The 20,854-nt window shown below is 42.0% G+C and overlaps 1 protein-coding gene across 1 annotated transcript in view; it reads left to right on the forward strand.

The window, feature by feature from the left end:
* Positions 1 to 20,854, forward strand: part of PHTF1 (putative homeodomain transcription factor 1) — a 322,940-nt gene that overhangs the window by 157,446 nt on the left and 144,640 nt on the right. The window contains exon 8 of the mRNA XM_082246092.1: positions 6,360 to 6,510. Coding sequence (XP_082102218.1) covers positions 6,360 to 6,510 — 151 coding nt within the window. The remainder of the gene's footprint in view (positions 1 to 6,359; positions 6,511 to 20,854) is intronic.

Raw genomic sequence — 20,854 nt, forward strand, 5'->3', positions numbered from 1 at the left:
CGAATAAACTTGGTCAAGATGGTAATGCTACCCAAAATCTTATATAAATTTCAAATGCTACCAATAGCTATTCCACAGACATATTTTAAAATAGTAAAAACAATGATATTAAAGTTCATTTGCCAGGGAAAGAAGCCAATATTACAGTATATGGTACTCAGTAAAGATTAATTATAGGGGGGATTACTTGCACCAGATATTATAAGATACTACACTGCAGTTATAATTTCACGAATGATAGAATGGACAGAAGTAAATTCAGACAAAAGATGGGTTAAGATTGAAACCACATTAACCACTTAAGCCCCGGAACATTTTACCCCCTTCCTGACCAGGGCCTATTTTGCGATTCCGCACTGCGTGACTTTAACGGACAATTGCGTGGTCGTGCGACGCTGTACCCAAACGAATTTGACGTCCTTTTTTTCCCACAAACAGAGCTTTCTTTTGGTGGTATTTGATCACCTGTGCGATTTTTTGATCATGCGCTATAAACAAAAAAATAATAACAATATTTTTCAAATTTTTTTATATGAAATAAAGAGAGACAGTAAAGGTAAATGGAGATGAAGTGGAGGATGCATAACAGAGGTATAGACGAGTAATAGACGAAGGGAAGAGGAAGAGGGAGGGTACTATGGGGGGAGAGATATGTATTATTGTTTCAATGTACTATTTGAAATGTACTTTTGTATTTTTAAACTATCTTGAAATTCAATAAAATTTAAATATAGAAAAAAAATTAAAAAAAATCACATCCTTTGATCAGGGCAACAATAAATGTTTTCCATCGTTTAACTAAAACTAGTAGAATCTCTTCACTCCCTTGGACTTTGACCCCACTATTGAAAAATCCTGACTTTCCTCCAGGACAAGTCACAAACCTGTTTCTACTAAAGGATGAAACAACTCCCACAGTGATCACGCATTGTGTCACATGCAGCAGGTTAAAGCCATATCCATTCGCTTCTCAACCTCTTCCATATTGGAGTTATGTAAAATTGCATAGCTATGTACACTCCTTGAGACAACGGATAGACTTGCTCAGAACACTGACACCTTTTGAATCACTTTGCTTTAAAGGTAAAAGTGTTGATAGGACCGCATTCTTGCTATATAGTTGGCTACAATCTCCTGAAAATAATGTCAGAAATAGATTTAGACTAGTGTGGGAATCAGGCTTTTCTGTTACGTTCACTGATGAACAATGCCTGCATCCTGGCATATAAATTCTCCATTGGCACCAGTTTCCAGGAGACCTCATACAAACTGCTTACAAATTGGTATGTGACACCTGCTAAACTTAAAGAGGAGCTCCAGGCACCTATAAAAAAAATAAAAGTCATTAGTTACAAAAAGTGTAGCTGCTGACTTTTAAAAAACAGCCACTCACCTGTCCCATGGTAGAGCGGTGAGTTCACCCCAGCTGTATCCTTGGTCCTCCCTCGGTGGTGCAGACATCTTCACTATGGGCACCTGACTGTGACAGGACAGGTTGTTGCTTCACAGCAGGGTTCCCACTGCGCATGTGCGAATCGCGCGGCATCCTGGATTGGTGGATGCAGTCTTCTGGGACCTGTCAGTGTCCCAGAAGACTGCAGGGGGAGGGAGGGAGGAAGGAGATCTTCTGTTGCCAAGCTCCGCGGCTTCCTCTGAATGAAAGTGGGAGCAGGTACCTGCCCCCCCCCCCCACTCCTGAAAAGTGCCAATTGTGCAAGAAGAGTGAGGGACGAGTCCTTAAAGCGGAACTTCCCCTTTTGGTGGAGTTCCGCTTTAATAGGTGGGACACAACAGCCTCTGACCTTTGTTGGCATTGTAACATGGACAAGGGGACTATGTTACATATCTGGTGGGATTGTCCTTATATAAAAACCTACTGGAAGGAGGTTTGTAACCTAATATACCAAATTACTGAAACGAAATTGAAACTCTCACAGGAGTGCTGCCTACTCCATTTCAAATTGCTCTTTGAAAAAATACAGAAAATCTCTGGTCAGGCACTTGCTTAATGCTGCAAAGTCCATCATACCTTGCCATTGGAAAACCTCTAACACGCCGTCACTTAAAGAATGGCTAAGTACAGAAGAAACCATTGGGGACATGTAAGAAACATTGGCCATAGCCAAGTAAAATACAAATAGGTTTCACAAAATTTGGAGACCCCGGTTGGAATTTAAATACTCTGACTTTTAGGCAAACTTTCGTAGTGGATGAGAGACCTTGGTTAACTGCCCAGAACTAAATGGCAATCTGTTCAGAGCTAAATAGTAGAATGGAGTTATCATCTCTACAATACAATAGAGGTTATATTGCAGACCACCAAAAGCTGGATTATATCTTTATATCACATTTTGTTTCTCCTTCTAGTATTCTCTACACACAATTAAAATATACATGAATATTCCTTAATAAGTGTATACTTTATCTTGAAGTACTTATTGATGTGTTATATGACCTTCGAAAATGCCATCTACAGTGTACCTTGTATAAAGTACTAATAATTATGACGAATGTCATACATCTATGTTTAAATCTTGGCATTGTTCTGTCTTATAATTGTGTTACATTTGAATGCTACCAATAAAAATCTTTATTGGAAAAAAATAAAGTTCCTCCTGCTGTCAGTGCAGTGTGGTAGCACCAAATGCTTCCTGCAATGTGCAAAGCTTCATTGTTCTTGTAGTGATCAAGTGGTCTTTCACAATATTTGCAATGCCCTTTGACTGTACAGCCTTGTTTGTCCAAACATAAAATCAGTGAATCAGTGGTGAGTTTTAGCAAACTGACCATTGTTGACAGCAGTCAAGGTTCTTGTGTCCCTATAGGGTAAACATTTTCCTATTTCGGTTTTGAGATAAACATTTTTTTAGAAACCCCAGCTGTGGAGGACATTATTAGGTAAAGAAAGGTTAAAGGGAAGTTTTGCAGTCATCCAAGAACCGAAGCTAGTTGATGTCCTGCTAACTTTATTTAATATTGCCCTAGAAAAATAACTAGAGAAAGCCTGTTGATACATTGATATGCCATGTCAAAGGCTGCAAGAGTATGAGGAAGTTCTTAAAAGACTAGCATGAAGAGTTGCTGAGATAGGTGAGGTCTGAAGGTGACAGTTTCCAAAACCAAGTATGTTCCTATTTAAAAAGACAAACTGGGAAAGGTGAAACTGTTTTGGTAAGAAGCAAATTACAAACACAATTAACATTTTAAATATTTTAGTATAAAGGTAATGACAATCAGTGCAGTCACCTCCAAAAATGTGCATCTGTCAATACCTGCAGTGTATCAATATCCCACTTTGCATAAACCAACTTCAACGTAAATAAAATGAATAAAACAGTATACCCCCAGGATTGCATTCCAGCACCGTTAGGCGTTTTCACTCTACCTCTTGAATAATATTAAACAGAAAATGGTGCAGCACAACCCATAAACATATAATAAAATAGTTGAGAATTCCAGTCCACTTTAAACAAACTCATATATATCAGACCATATAATATGTCTCCAACCACTGTTGTGATCCAAACTTCTAAATCTTCACATAAAAAATCACCCGTATGTGACACGCATTAAACTCCTGTGAACGTAATGCTTACCTCCAGGAATTGACCTCAATTCGCCTCAAGATCACACGCATTTTGTGTATATGTGGTTTTCACATATTATTATTATAATTATTATTATTATATGTTTATGGGTTGCCCTGCACCACTTTCTGTATAAAATCTTATAGGATCTGTGACCAATGAATACAATGAACAATACCTTTGGAGAAGAAATGGACAACAGACTAGCAGTTGATAATAGAACTAGCTTAGATTTGCCAAAATTTAAAAGCTTCAGTTTTACCAGAACTTTGAAATAAATGTGTGGCCAGACTATGGGCACAGATGTATTTAAATATTCTTAAAGTGATAATAAACCCTTACATAAGCCCACTGATTTGACTAGCCTCTAATGATAGAAAGTGATGAATTTAATCCTCCTACATGAACTGTACCTGTTTATCTCCAGCTGTCTCTCATCTGCAGCCCTCTGTTCTCTACAGCCTTCAAAAGTTCAATTCACATGATCAGATTCCAGGAAAAGTAGGGGTTCAATCTGATGTCACACACTGCACAGCGCAGAGCTGAGTGTAATGTGAGACCTGAGTGGAGGGAAAGGACACCCCTGTATACAGTCTAATAAAGAAACATGCACATTTGAGGCTGTCAATCAACTGCTATGTCCTGGGAAGTAGGTCAGAGCTGTCTTCCAGGATTGCTTGGTGTGGGGAAAACTGTCAGAAGTGACTCATGCAGTTAACCACTTGCTGACCGCCGCAAGTATATATACTGCGGCGGTCAGCCCCTCACAGGCAAAGTGACGTATATAAACGTCACTAGCCTGTGAGGCTCTGGGGAGCGAGCGCGCGCCGCCGGAGGCGCGCTCCCGCTCCTGCGCGGTCACGGACCCCCCGTGTGTGTGACAGGCGGACCCGATGTCCGCCGGTCACTCTGCGATCGTCGGGGGAGAGGGAGAAAGTCAGGCGGCTAGTGTAAACAAGCCGCCTGTCATTCTCCCCTGTGTAGAAACACTGATCATACGGTTCTACTATGTAGGACCGTTGATCATTGTTCCTACAGCTCAAGCCACAGCCAATCACAGTTAGAATCACGCCCCTAGGGACACACACCACCCCTCCCTCTCAAATAAAGTTAACCCCTTCACTGCCAGTGGAATTTTACAGTAACAGAGCATATTTATAGCACTGATTACTGTAGAAATGTCACTGGTAACCCCAAAAGTGTCAAAAATGTCAGTCAAGGGTCCGATCTGTCCCCCGCAATGTCGCAGTACCGCAAAAAAATCGCAGATCGCCGCCATTACCCGTTAAAAAAAAAAACAACAAAAATGACAAAAATCTTTTCCTTTGTTAGTAAACGCGATAACTTTTGCGCAAACCAATCAAAATACGCTTTTTGCGATTTTTTTTTAACAAACATATGTAGCATAAAACAAATTGGCCGAAAATGTTAAAAAATTTAGATTTTTACATTTTTTGGGGGAATTTCATATAAAAAAAATGTGAAAAATATTATTTTTGCAACATTGACGCTCTTTTTTTGTTTATAGCGCATGATCAAAAAAATCGCACAGGTGATCAAATACCACCAAAAGAAAGCTCTGTTTGTGGGAAAAAAAGGACGTCAAATTCTTTTAGGTACAGCGTCGCATGACTACGCAATTGTCCGTTAAAGTCACGCAGTGCCGAATCGCAAAATACCCCCTGGTCAGGAAGGGGGTAAAATCTTCCGGGGCTTAAGTGGTTAACAGAGGAAGGAAAGAACAGACAGGATGCACACTAAGTGCTATAGAGACAAAGCAAGTACACACTATAGAAGAATATACTTTGTTTATTTTTAGTTTCAAAGGTTTACAACCACTTTACCAAGCAGTATTTGAGCTGTAAAATAAGCCCTTACTAACCTTTGTAGATGCAGACACTGTGGAAAAATGTATCCTTGGTGTTCACAGCAGAAGCACTGAAGTTGTTAACATCATTCTCTCAGCAGTGCCACTCACTGTGCCCTCCTCTTCAGAGCATTTTGCTTTGTGTTTACATTACAAAATAAAATGTAGCAAGGCTGCAAAGCCACTGCTAGGAGGCAGGGTGGGTGTTTTTTTTTTATACTTAAAGACAACTTCACTTAAAGAAAAGTTGTCTTCTAACTCTTGGATGCCAATGATGCGTCCTACACAGAGTACAGCACAGAGCAAAAAACTCTCTTCCAATGCCAAAAAATGATCTTCAATTGCATAATAATAGAAACAATTTTAATCTGTAAAACCAATGAGATTTAGATCACTATATCTTTATATTATATAAATATAGGGAAAAAGTATGTGAACATGTAATATAATTACTCAGTGCTACAGGATAGTCAGAGACATGCAGAATACAATTCTATTCAAAAGAATACTACTATTTCTGAGTATTCATCACTTGAAAATTAGTGGTTTTGGCACTTATTCATTAAAAATGTTGACACCTTAGCCGACATCTGCTTAAAAGCTGCATGTAATCAGACCTCTCCAGACCTCTTGACACTCTTGATGTACAGTATATTCAAGGGAGATTCTCCCAGAAATGATTTTTTTATTGCACTGTATCATTAAACCAGGCACTGACGCATTTCTAGAAGTATTATTTTCCCTAACGAGTGAACTGCTGTGTGTACAAACCCTCATTTTTTAGAGACAGATCTTTTTGTGGTGACTTAATGAATATTAATTACATTTTTATAGTGAGAATATATCAGATTCTCATAGAAGGCTTTGAAGAAGTCATTTATTTAAACATATTATTTTTCTTTCAGGGTCAACAGAAAAATTCTACCTAGGAAAACTTACAAGATAAACCAGAATCTGCTGTGTGAAAATGTTGGAAGAAGGGGAGCTGATGCTTGTATGTGTGAATCGTACTGCTTACTGTGCAGACCGGTAGTAACAACTGGAAGAAAGATTCTGGTAACAACCTATACAAAGTTTCTAAATTTACACAAATCATGTTGAGAAGCACCTCAGGAACTGCGGAGTCTCCATATACCCTTTGGACTAACATCAGGATAGGCTACTATACTGGCCAATAGGGCCAATAGGGTTTTGCGTGAGGGGTCTTCTAGATGCTGTAGTTTACACCACCTTGTAACTATTGGCAGTTTTGATTTAATGACAGCAGTCCAATAAAGTCCACTTTTACAACTTTTAAAAAAAAATTGTATTGTCCTAATTCCTAGATGTTAGGATTTGTGACTGCCTATTGCTTTACTCTTGTTTCTCTCAGTGTGCTTCCTGTCCTACTCTATAGTGGTCTCTGCCGACAGAGTTGAGTAACAGCCACACCCCTCAGTACCATATTCCTCATGTAGGGGTTTATTTTACTAAAGGCAAACAGACTGTTCACTTTCCAAAGGAAGTTGCACTTTGCCAGGAAATTTTTCCCAGAGCTTAGTAAATGTGGTGAAGTTTCACTTTGCAAAGAATAAATACCCAATCACCTGCATGAAAAATTAAAAAAAAAAACTGTATTTTTTGCCTCTATCGGTGCAATGGCGCCATCTAGTGGCTGTTGAACGAAACGACGTACAGGTATTTCGTTTCGCGCAATATTGCCACTTTGCTACAGTATATAGATGGTGGCTGGCCGGCAAGTGGTTAACCGGTTGCCGACCGCCGCACGACTATATACTGCGGCGGTCAGCCCCGGCCAGGCAGAGTGACGTATCGGTACGTCACTCGCCTGTCACTGACTTGCGAGCCTATCGCGGGCGGGCGCGCGCCCGCCGCGGCTCGTTCACAGACAAGTCAGTGCGTGTGACCGGCGGACTCGATGTCCGCCAGTCACACTGCGATCGCTCCTGTGAAGGGAGAAAGACAGAGCGGCTTGTGTAAACAAGCTGCCTGTCAGTTCTCCCTGTGTAAAAGTGAAGATCTGTCCGTTCTACTATGTAGAACGGTTGATCTTTGCTTTTACACCAATAGGAATGTCCCTACACAGTTAGAATCACGCCCCTAGGACACACTTAACCCCTCCCTGTCCAATAAAGTTAACCCCTTCCCTGCCAGTGTCATTTTTGCAGTAACAGTGCATATGTATAGCACTGATTACTGCAGTAATGTCACTGGTACCCCCAAAAGTGTCAAAAATGTCAGTCAAGGGTCGGATCTGTCCGCCGCAATGTCGCAGTACCGAAAAAAAAATCGCAGATCGCCGCCATTACGCGTTAAAAAAAAAACACCAAAAATGACAAAAATCTTTCCCTTTGTTAGTAAACGCGATAACTTTTGCGCAAACCAATCAAAATACGCTTTTTGCGATTTTTTTTACCAAACATAGGTAGCATAAAACAAATTGGCCGAAAAATGTTAAAAAATTTTGATTTTTACTTTTTTTTTTGGGGAATTTCATATAAAAAAATGTGAAAAATATTGTTATTTTTGCAAAATTTACGCTCTTTTTTTGTTTATAGCGCGTGATCAAAAAATCGCACAGGTGATCAAATACCACCAAAAGAAAGCTCTGTTTGTGGGAAAAAAAGGACGTCAAATTCGTTTAGGTACAGCGTCGCACGACCGCGCAATTGTCCGTTAAAGTCACGCAGAAAAAAACCCCTGGTCCTTTAGCAGCCAAATCCTCCGGGGCTTAAGTGGTTAAGTAAATCAACTCCATAAACTTGCATTGTAGTAGGTAGTTGTGTAGGTCTGTGTGGGCTTTTTAGGGTGCTTATTACACTGCACAGTCATATTTAGACACCCATCACAATTGCTGTAACAAGAATATAGAGGTTATGGATGATACAATTTCCCTGCTTATCCATGTCTGTGACTTCAAATGTGCTTTAATTACATACCAGTACTTGGCTATAAAATGCAAAGACCATTACGTGCCTGGCCTACATAGCACCAGGCAACATCTCAATAAATAGTGCTCTGTATTTTGAGATGCTGCCCTATATTGAACCCATATTCCAGCTTGCACAACCATAGAGAATGATGAACATGACATGCATCCTAGACTTTTTTTTTTTTTTTCCTGTGGCCTGGCTCATGCATGCTAACTGGGATATGGATGCAGGAGGATAAAGACTGAAAAGCTGCCTGATGCTAGTTTGTGAAAATATCTTTTTTGCCTGCATCCGACATCTTAAATATCATTTACAATTTTCATCGGGGGGCAAAGAGAAGTGAGATGGGGAATTTTATTTAGAATTCAAGTTCTGCTTAACAATTCAGTATAAATAAGCTTTACCGACAAAGTAGGTTAAATCCCAAGACCATTTTCTGTCTTTCATGAAGCAGATGAACTGTTTTTAGTTTGTACTCTCACATGAATACAATTGTAATGATTGGTTTCTCATAATACATCAGGGACAGTATATTGATACATTAAGAAAAAAAATATATTTTTAGAATACAGTGAATAATAGCCTAATATGTCTTTTTTGCTACAAAAAAAACCTATGCAGTTGCAAAGTAAAACATGTTAAATAAACACATGTACTTCTTGCTATTTTTCATTAAGTATGTATTTCTTTCTCATCCATTGAGGGACATGGGAATTCAAATAATATTGGGTTATACTGCTGCCTAAATGAGGATTGGATACTGGCACATAAAAAATGATGGGCCGGCCAAGGATAACCCCACTGGTATCCCACATGCCTCTTCTCTTCTTTGTAAAATCTAACAATTTTATGCTAGCCATTTTTGCAATTCTTCTATAGACTTTTAATCTAGATGCTTGAGTTGCTCTCTATATGGAAGCTATCAGGGTTAGCCTTTCCTCAGCCTGGCTGAGGTGCTGCAGCCAGACCCTACTTGAGCTATTGCATGGCTAACCTGCAATTTGAACTTGAAGCACTAAGTTTTGCTTCTGGAACTTTTCAGAAATCAAGTACCGGCAAAAGGTAGCCATGGCAAGCCATTTTCAAGTCTGGAGTCATGGCATTGCCTCAGCATTTTCCCTGTATCTGACAGACTCACTCTGTCGCATAGGCCAGTCAGAATGATCATTGGTATGCTATGAGTTAGGCTTCAGCCAAAACGTGTTAGAGTGTTATTACTGTATCCTGCTAGGTAGACAATAAAGAATTGTCTCAATGGATGTTACCAAAAAGCTGGCTTCATTGTATTGAATGACCATCCTAGTTGTGTATTTGCACCACTAGGAACTTTTCAAAATTCCTAGTACCACCCAATTTACTGCAGAATGGATTATTGGTGAGTGCTGAAATCATCTGCTGATTGAATTGTTGACAGTACACTCTGCTCTCTCTTTCCTGTCATTCAGCATAGAGAAAGAATCTTCCCGCTGCTACTCCTGCATTGCAAAATAGCCCTGTGGAACTCTTATCCATTCCTACTGCCCGCCTACAGTGAATGCCTGGGTTTGTGCGTACACAAGACCTTTCCTTGCACATTGAGCCTAGTTACTTCACCATGCATTTGCAACATGTCTGTATATAGACATGGTGCTGATGGATCTGATGTAGGTGACTCCAGCTCACTAACTGGTGCAAAAATGTTTACGCTATTACGCTATAAACTTTGAGGCCCTTTGTCTGGAACCCGGAAACTAGCAAACCTATGGTTTTAAGGTCGACCTTTTGGGAGTCCCCCTCAGCTACATCGGATGAGGCGAAGTCCCATACTTTGTTGTCAGGGGCCTTTACTGCAGTTACACTAGACTTTGTGGCCAATTCAACCTTTTCCTTGCAGGTGCTGAACATAGAAGCTTTAAGCAAGCTCCCACTTCTTGTCTTGCAGAATCAATTACAGATCTTCCTACAGCCTTAGAGCACACCAGGCCATTGGTAAAAGTGACTTTTTCAGACTTAGAGTTCCCACACTCTCTTTCTGAGGAGAGTGTTTTTGAGAAGTACAGGAGATTGTTTCAGCTCCTATTGATGCAGTACATAATATTCTACCTCTGGAGGATCAGCTTGATATCTCCAAAGCTCTGGGTCTTTTACAGCCTATACAGCTGCAAAGACCTTTTTACTACACCCACTATTTAAAGTATTCCTCTTTGTAAACTGGAAGCAACCTTGAAGGGTCCTTGTGTGCCCTGTTAGCACCCCTTGCCTGTGGAACTTTCAACTGCTCCCACTGTTCTTTTCTGTGCTACAGAACAGATTAATGCTTCTTCTTCACTTCACTGGGCTTCTCTCACCCCAGAACCCCTTGCTCTGATTCCTGTGTCAACTCCTCAGTGGTAAATGGTGCCCCTCAGTGTTGGCTCTCTCCAGAGGGACCCTACTAGGTAATTGCGGACAGCCTTGACTGTCCTTCACCCTGCTAGGGATCTGGATTCACAATGTCTCCCATGCACATCTGATTCTATTCAGGGCATTGACTCCTGTGCTTGGCCTAATATTTTTCCTTGCACCCCCACTGACATCCTCCTGTGAAGAGAGTGTGCATTGTGGATCCCAGTGAACAACAACTACCTGAAGGGCTTGCAAGATTTAGCCAGATCAGGCATTGTCAGGTTTTGGGAAGTTGGAAACTGTCATGTATAGGTGAAGGTAACTAACATAGTTTCTCTCTGAAAAGGTCCACAGTATGTTTACTTTCAGGCTCCTTCGTCAGACAGGGAGATAAACCACTGTCCTCCTTTGCAGGAGGTGTAATGATTCCTGTTCCTTGCTCCATGGATGTTGATGCTTGACTGGACCACGAGGGATCACAAGAATTGATAAGTCTATGAGTGAGGTCAGGTAAAGGCAGGATTGTTCTTTGGTAGGATCCTTCTGGGGTTGCCCCAGAGGCACCTCTTGTATAACAGACATGATGTATTGGCTTTATTCCCCACTTTGTTTGTTTCCATTTTAAGACTAGACTAACTTCTATCTCCAGCCCAAACTTATGGGAGTGCCTTCCATGCACCCTACACCCTCAGTCATGTGGACTTCATGAGATTAAATTCATGAGTACTCTGGGGAACTTAGGAGGCACTTCACACTCTTTGTAGATTGTTGTGTTCTATCTGATTCAGGGTTTCTCTAGTAAGTCTTGCATAGCAAGGTAGTTGTCAGACCAGACAATCTCTATAGACACAGATTGTTTGTCCCTTGATTCTAGGGTGTCAGGTGTGTGTAGAAGCTGAAAATGTTTGTATAAGTAGAAATATTTTTTAACTGTATGCATTCTCAACATTAAGGTAAAAAACCTTCTGTGTGCAGCTTCCCCCAGAGCCACCCCTTATGCTTACTGTAGCTGAGCCTGATCTGGATCCAGCATTGTGTCTGGAAGCAGTGTCTCTCACCTCTCTCTATCCTCAGTGTATATAAAGGCAGCAGCAGGAGCCATTGGCTCAGTCACAGCCTATGAGGAGAGAGCAGGGGGTGGGGTTAAGCCTTGCTGTGTGTGTCTTGCTATGGGGACACTCGGCAGGAAGGGGGGAGGCAGGAGTCCTGCGCAAGCCTGCATAAGAGGAGGTTTGGGGGGTGGGGTTAAGCCAAGACCTGTTTTTTTTCTTCTTAGGTTCCTAACAGGACCTGGTCCTTCTAGGGGCTTAGACCCATATATTTTTGACCATATCAGGTTGCGGGTCTTTTCCTCCCTACATGGCAAGTTGTTTACACCTGTTTTTTATAGATTCTGGTTGGTCAGCCTCTCGCCTAGTTCAGGTTTTAGGCTCCATGCACACAGGGCGTCATAAAAATGAGCTCCAAAGCTGTTTCTTGACGCCAGGAAAAAGCGGCGTCAAAAACGCGCCTCAAGCCGTGTTTTGCATTGGCGTCATAGCACGTTTAGGCGCATTCAGGCGCGTCAGCGCTAACAAGCGTTTTTTAAAGTAAACACAACTTTTTACATAAAATCACTCCCATATTACCCAGAATTCCATAAAATATGTGAAATATCACATGACTATGCCATTTTGTGAGGAGAAACTGAGGAGAGAGCATTTTACTAGTTGTGGGAGATTGTTTTGAAGAAAATGGATCCTGTGATTCAAAAAATCGATGAGGCAATCGTTCTGATTGTTCTGCGTAGGATGTGGCGGAGGAGACAGATGGAGGAGGAGGAGAGAAGCAGCAGACGGCGTAGATTCTGGGTACATCCCATTGTATCCCAGCGTCCTACGTTGGGGTACTTTCAGAGCATTTACACCCATCTTGCATGCATCCTGAAAAATTCTTCAACTTTACAAGAATGTCAGTATCTGTCTTCGATGACCTGCTGGGGAGGCTCAGGCCAAGGCTAGAAAGGATGGACACCAGGATGAGAATCAGTGTGTCACCAGAGGAACGACTGCTCGTGACACTCCGGTAAGTGATATTTGTTTTGAAGGGGGGTTAGTGCCTGTTCACACATATGCAATGTCACACATTGCATGACATTGCATGCATGCAATTTCTACCAAACTGCTATGCAAATCGCATGCGATGTCTGTTCATTGCGATTTCTTGCAAACCGATTGCATAGCTTATGTCGCATTGCATGTGTACAAAATGTATTGCATTGTATTGTTTTGACAGGTTCCTTGCTACAGGATTGAGTTTCGTGTCCTTCCACCACCACTTTCTTCTTGGTATCTCGACGGTTGGCAAGATAGTCAGAGAAAGCTGTTTGGCAATATGGGAGGAGCTTAATCAAGTCGTAATGCCGGAGCCAACAGAAGACCTCTGGGAAGCAGTGGTTGATGAATTTTGGGAAAAAACTCAGTTTCCCAATTGTCTGGGCGCACTGGATGGCAAACACATCAGAGTGAAGAAGCCTCCGCACTCAGGTTCGTCATATTTTAACTATAAAAAATACTTTTCGGTGGTCCTGCTGGCATTGGCTGATGCGAATCTGCATTTCATTGTGGTTGACGTTGGAGCATATGGCAGCCAGAGTGATGCCCGCATTTTTCATGATTCAGCGTTCGGACGTCGGCTAAATGAAGGAAGGTTCAACATTCCAGAAAGCAGGCCTCTACCTTGTACAGAGGAACCAAGCTTACCATTGCTCGTGGTAGCGGACGAGGCCTTTGGACTTGGTGAAAATATAATGAGGCCATACAGTGGCTATTGTCTCAGCGACAGCCAAAAAATATTTAATTATCGTCTCAGCCGTGCACGCCGCGTTGTTGAATGTGCCTTTGGAGTCCTGACAGCAAAATGGAGGTGTTACTCACCTGCATGCAGCTTGATGTGGAGAATGCCATTAGGGTGGTCCTGGCATGCTGTGTTCTCCACAACTTCCTGCGGGAGAAGGAGAGGAGCACCGTTGAACTGGAACCCCGAAACCAAAATCAACGGGTGCAATTTTTGGACTTGCGGTCACAGGTGATGGGCATTCGTAACCAGTTTGCCGATTTCTTCTTATCACCTGATGGAGAAGTTTCGTGGCAAAATTATTTTATTTAAAAAAAAAATGTTGTATGTTTCTAAGCTCTGCCTTCTTGTTTTTTTAGAAATAAAGCAATTTAAAATTTGGCAGTCCTTTTCATGTCTTCCATTTCTTCAGTTCAGCTGTGCCTTGTACCTTGTTGGGCAGAAGAAAAAGAGTCCTTTTCTTCTGCTTGAGGCAAGCGTATGATACCCCTTGTTGGGCTGCACTTACGCTTGCCCCAGGCAGAAGAAAAAGAGTCCTTTTCTTCTGCTTGAGGCAAGCGTATGATACCCCTTGTTGGGCTGCACTTACGCTTGCCCCAGGTAGAAGAAAAAGAGTCCTTTTCTTCTGCTTGAGGCGAGCGTATAATACCCGTATGCTAACATACTGCTGAAGTATACCTTAACTCCAAAAAAAAAAAACATACAAATGCACATTTTAAAAAAGATTATTAAATTAACAAACTGGAGTAACGAAACAAAAAAGCTCAAGTTATAACTGCTGATATTGAGCAGATTGGTCAGCAGGGCTCGGATGAGGTGATTGGGGACGGGGGAAAGTGGATTCAGGGTGGGAATGGGTAGTTCGGGGCAGGAGCTCGTTCCCTAAGTCCTGGGGATGGTAGGGTCCTTGGAAAGCAGGGGTTGTGGCAACATTGGAGCACGTTAAATGTCCTGGAGGAGGAAATTCCGCGGGGAAATGTGGGGGGTAATAGGAAGGGTAGGAATGGCCGGATGGTGGCTGCCATATAGGTTGCTGATATGAGGGGGGTGGTAGCATTGCTACAGTCCTGGATGACATTGTGAGATCCTGAAAAGCACTGGATGGATCGCTAGGTGGTGGCCCACCACTTAATTTTGCTGTACGGTATTGCACAGCAAAAACGTACATTGGATCCATACAGTGCTTCTCCTCGGCTCCACCAATGTCCTCCAGGACGTGGTACATGTTCCGCAGGAATGAGGCGCGCGGATTCAAAGGATCCAAAAATGGGTCCATGAAGCGCCTCTCCTGCCTGACTTCCTGCAGCAAGGCTACCACCCTGTCCTCAGTTTCAGGTGCGAAAATGCCACCCCTCTGGCGCTGATTGCAGCCTTTACCATGTGCACTACCATTCCCACGGCCACGAACTTCCCTGTGGTATTCGGGTTCCTGGTGGAGGCTGCTGGCAGGTGTAATCTGGCTCCTAGATTCCTGTGAACAAAAATGGGCATGTTCAGATTGGTACATAGACTGACAGACAGAAGAGACATAATGGACAGATAATTACCTGTGCTGGGGATTGGCTTTGGGAAATGGAGAGATTCGGTGATAGCACCTCCGCATCTGTGACACTCCCAGTTTCAACGCAAGCAGCATCTGGAGCATCCACCTCCTCCTCCTCCTCGATATGCTCCCTGCTGTCCGAAATGTTTGATGTTGTACTACAGAGAATTAAAACGGTTGAGAATGTACATTTTTTAATTTTTGTTACTTTAGAGCAATGCACAAAAAGGGTATATGTGACATAAAAAAAAAAAAAGAACTTAAGCCCCGTACACACGTACAGAATGTCGGCCGAACGATCGGCCGCCTTTTGTCCGGTGCTGTCCTGTCGGTTGAAAAGTGCTAAAGACTGCACACGAATTTTGTCGGCCAACAATAGCGGACTGCAGAAGTGATGCCATGTGATGGTTAACTTTCCGTGTGTTTTTTCTTCTCTGAGCATGCCCAGTCTTGCTCATCTGCTGTTAGTCGGCCGAATTCTGTACTGACTTGCGAACAATCGGCCGTTCTGGTGACGGCCAACAAAAATTTTATAGCCTGCACACCCGATTCTGTTCGGCCGAAAAGTCGCAGTCGGTTGTTGGAAGCATCATACTAACAAGCCGACAATCGGCCGATCGTTCGGCGGCCGAATATTTACGGCCGACAATCGCTACGTGTGTACGGGCCTTTACTCTCTTGCGATTTGTATCATCGATCGGCGCAGGAACGCTAGGTGATTGTGGAACAAATGTTGTTTTCTCGCTAGAGCTGCTGCTCCACTCCGCTGCGATTTTTCACGTTCAGTAAGATCTCTCCTTACTCGGTCACGTAGGGATTTCCACCGATGTTGTAATGTTTTGGCTACGGAAAATTGAAAAAAGGGTTAATATGCTTTCTAAAAAAAAACATAGCAAACATATTTAAAAAAAAAAAAAAAAAAAAAAAACTTACTTCGGTCTTTTTTTGCTGAATTGCTCAGCCGGGGCCCAGTCTGATATGAGCGCCATGGAAATTTCATTCCAGATTTTGGTTTTCCGCAGTCGGTCATTATAGAATGGATGCGCTAAATCCCACAGTTCTGCATTGGCTTCAATGGCTGAAATCAGCTCTGCCTGAGGAACATCACTAACCATGCTTCCTCTCTTCCACACTTCTCAACAGGGGCAAAGGTCTCTTGGGTAATGTGGGCATTTATTTCCTGTTTTCCATGTGATTACAGTCACCAATCACATTTTTTCTGTATTTCCTGGTTTCCAGGTCATTACAGTGACCAATTACATTTAAAAAAAACAAAAACGCTTGACGCGCGTCATGACGCGTTTAGGCGCGTTTAGTAGCGTCAGGCGTTTTTGCAGCTTGACGCTGGAGCTCCAGAACGCACAGTTCCTGGGTTTTTTTTTTGGAGCTATAAAACGCCTATGCCACTAAAAGCTCTATGTGTGCATGAGTCCATAGAATAACATAGATGGGCGTTCTGCAGCTCCAAAAAAAAAAAACGTCTGACGCTGCTAACAGCAGCCCCCAAAACGTCCAGTGTGCATGAGGCCTTAGCGTTACGTTCTGCATGGAGCCATTACCCTCCCGTGATGACCCTGTCTTGGTTATGAACATCAAGTTGATTCTCTATGTCCTTCTTCTGTTCATGTTGCCAGGGTTCCCTATCTTATAGGGAACATGATGTTATCTGGTATCAGACTGTGAAGTTGGTCCCCCAGGCACTTTTTGGGCTACAGGAAGTCCCCAGTTCTATTTGTTTGGCCTGTTAGTGATTGTTACTGTGTTGTCCACCCCTTAGTTGGTTTGCTTTTTGATGTACCAACAGTAATTACATGAGAAAGAAAACAGGATTTTTTAATGACTGAAAAATCCTTTTTTTTCTGAGGACACAGCCCCCACCCCTCTGTGCTTATTTTTATATATAGTGGTGAAAAAAGACTGCAGCTACATTACAATCACCAATAGGGAAAGAGTACTCTACTAATATTACGAAGCTATGCTTCAATTAGGCAGCGCCTTGTCTTCCAAAATTGTGCTTTAATGTATGTATTATACTATAGTGACATGGACTTTTAAATAATACCAATCCTTATAAATAATTATTAAAGTGCATAAATGTCAAAAATTTATAAAATATACATAAAGTGCTCTGTGACATTCATGTAAACATCCGTATCCAAAAGAATATAACTGTGTGTATATAACACTGCAATCAATTAAAGTGCTTAGTGCTCATGAAATACCCAATTAAATACAATAATACAGGGATATGATCCCTGTTGCCATAAGGTAACAGGGATCATATCCCTCTGGTAAGCGCACACCCCAGATAATACTGCACGGGTGAATAGGCAGTGGCGTAGCGTGGGGGGTGCAGGGGGGGGCCGGCCGCACCGGGCGCAACATTTGGGGGGGGCGCATCCCACGTCAGTGTCACTCTAGCAAACTTTAAAAATTCTTCCTAGCGTGTCACTTCAGCCGCCGCTATCTTCAGGCTAAATGATGGCCGGTCGGCGCCCTGTGATTGGGCCAACATTGTCATGTGCGGCAGCGGGGCTGGCCAGTGGCAGAGCCCCGCCTCGGTTCTGGAGCCCGCCTCGCCGTCTTCTAAGTCAGCCCTGCATGTGCCTCCGTCCCGCCTCCTCTAAGCTCTCACAATCCTCCCCGACCCGCCCCCTGTAAGGACTCGATGACGCGGTGGTGTCCTCTGTGTAGTGGGCAGTGTAGTGTAGTGTAGTGGGCAGTGTAGTGGTCAGGTAGGAATCAGGTAGGTCATTGTAAGTGTCAGTGTCGTGGACAGGTAGGTCAGTGTAGTGGCCAGTACAGGAATCAGGTATGTTAGCGTAGTGGACTGGTAGGTCAGTATAGGAATCAGGCTGGTCAGTACTATTGTAGGAAGGGACTCGGGGAGTACTAAAAGTCCGCATGTTAGGGAGCGCAAATTACTTGCCTTGCCCCGGGCGCTGACAACCCACGCTACGCCACTGTGAATAGGAGATACCCAGCACCACTGTTCCCCTGCATGGTCGCGAATACTTCAATGGGAGAATATTGGACACTTTTTTTTTGCACTGAACTTTGAGTGATCAAATTATAGTAGCACTGAGCACAAAAGCACTTTTATTTGTTTTGAAGTGTTATATATATATATATATATATATATATAATTGTATTTAATTGGGTATTTCATGAGCACTAAGCACTTTAATTGATTGCAGTGTTATATACACACAGTTATATTCTTTTGGATACGGATGTTTACATGAATGTCACAGAGCACTTTATGTATATTTTATTCATTTTTGACATTTATGCACTTTAATAATTATTTATAAGGATTGCTATTATTTAAAAGTCCATGTCACTATAGTATAATACATACATTTAAGCACAATTTTGGAAGACAACATATGCGGTGCCTAATTGAAGCATAGCTTCTCAATATTAGTAGATCACTGCATTGTACCTGTAATTCAGTGTTCTTGGGTTTAATCTTGGGCATCTTCTGTCTGCTTCTGTCGTCTGTCAGCCCGCCCACCACCTGAATTGCTTTAGTATTCTTAGCTCTGCGTGCCAGGGATGTAGTCCCGACATTTTCTTCATCTTTTGCCGGCCTCTATCCCCGCCCACTGGCCCGCCCACCACGTACAGCACTTCCCTAGACCATTAACTACAGGTCTGATAGGAGGTGGGCGGGGACAGAAGATGCAGAAAATGCCGGGACTCAACCTGGACACAGAACTGAGAATTCTAAAGCAATGCAGGTGGTGGGCGGGCTTACGGTCGGGACAGAAGCAGACAGAAGATGCTGAGAGTAAACCCGAGCCCTAAGCACTTCACCTCCGCTGCGCCCCCCCTTTCCTACAATAAATTGTTCCACCTCTTGTACCTGCACTGGACCAGCCCACCGGGAATTCTCCCGATGCTCCCGATTAGCCAATCCGGGCCTGGCTACAGTATAATCCAACAGTACCTGACTCAAAGAAAAGGGTTTTACTGTAACTACAAAAATGATATATTTTTTGGCAGCTTAGCAAGTAACATTTGTCGCCATTTTTAGTTCTTAAAGGAAATGATGATTTAACCTTCCTCAGGGGAAGAAATCCCCCTGATGAAGACACGTGGTCCCCTGTGTCATCACGCGTAGGGGAGGGGCAAGGACAGACGGATCGCTTCGTTGCTAGCGAGACTGTCGGGCTGTGTCAGCATAGGAGGATACACACAGCTGCGGCGTCTCCCACTACACCACCACGGTACCTATATGTACATCGGCTGTATTTACATGGCAGTTTAAAGGTGCATGGATGCACCGATATATGTGAGTGCAGTATAATACTTTTTTTATTTGAATAAAGTTTTAAAGCTATAAGCACTATTGCATGCTTTTTCTATCTACATGTTACGCTGGCTATTGAGCTAAGACATATTGACCTGATTTGAGCTTCTGAAGTGAAACCACCCAGATGGGCCATCCCTAAAGATCCCCTGCATTTATGCTTGATTGAATCTTATTTGAGGTGAGCACCCACTCACAAGGGGGTGCACGGTTAATATTGATCGGTGACACTCTGGGAAGCACTAGCCACATCCAGGTGGCCTGAGCACTTATAGAAGATTTTGGTTGTTTGCACTTCTCACAAGACTGTTATATTAACTTATTTTCACAATTATTTATATTTTGGTATATATTTATATATATATATCATCACTGGGACTAATATATTGAAGACTTTTCAGATACTTTTTGCACTTTTTTTGGCTTTTATACACAGATTTTGATTGATGGACTATTGCGTTATTTATTTTTGCACATATTTATGATTCGATTATTTATTTGTTTGAGTACATTAATATATGTCCACTTTTTATTTACATTTGTACACTAGATATATAATTTTTAATACTATATTGAATCACTGAGTATTTTATAGATATTTATTGCGCAGCACTATTATATTGTTTGATGATTTAACCTTTAATATTTTTACAGTATATTTATAATAATATTTTGCTTTAGCTGAACAATCCTCTTTGTAAATTATTTTAATGGGAAACAAATATTTAAGGATGTGATTATACCCTATGTCACAGTTTAAAGGGATAGGGCAAGACTCAATTTTAGGTTTATGAATATGTAAACTGCTCTTTTGGCATGCTGTATTTCAATAGGAAAGGTAATGCATGTTTTCAGTGTCCTTTAAATATTTAAAGTGTTATTATATGTTCACTTTGAGAGTAACCATGTTTAAAGTGTAGGTAAATGGCTCAGTACACAGAAATTGCATATCTGCTACCTGTCTTGTCTGCCCCTTGATATGTAATTTTGATGAGTGCAGCAGTCCAATCCAGAAACCCCTTTCCAACACTGTAAAAAGGTTCTCACAGTGCCTCATCATTTACTTTTCTCCATTACAGTCAAACTAATGCAGCTTGGTCTAGACTGATTGTATAGTGAAAGAACAATTGTTTAGTGATGAGGTTATGTCTGTGGTCTCTCATCCAATCAGCAAGCTCCATTTGTCAGTGCAATGCAGCAAAGCCTAATTGACTTCCTAGTGCTGACCTTCCTCTGCCATTCTAAATTCTGATATGCAGAGAATTACAGGAGAGCACAAAGGCAGTATGGGATACTATGAAATGCATTTAAGTATCTTTAAATAAATACATAACTAGAATAATATGAAATACTCTTATCTGCCTACACTTGATTTTTAAATGTTGAACTTAAGGAAAATAGAAAAAATAT

This window comes from Pelophylax lessonae (genome assembly GCF_965119305.1).
Source record: "Pelophylax lessonae genome assembly, chromosome: 2".
In the NCBI taxonomy this organism is placed as follows: Eukaryota; Metazoa; Chordata; class Amphibia; order Anura; family Ranidae; genus Pelophylax; species Pelophylax lessonae.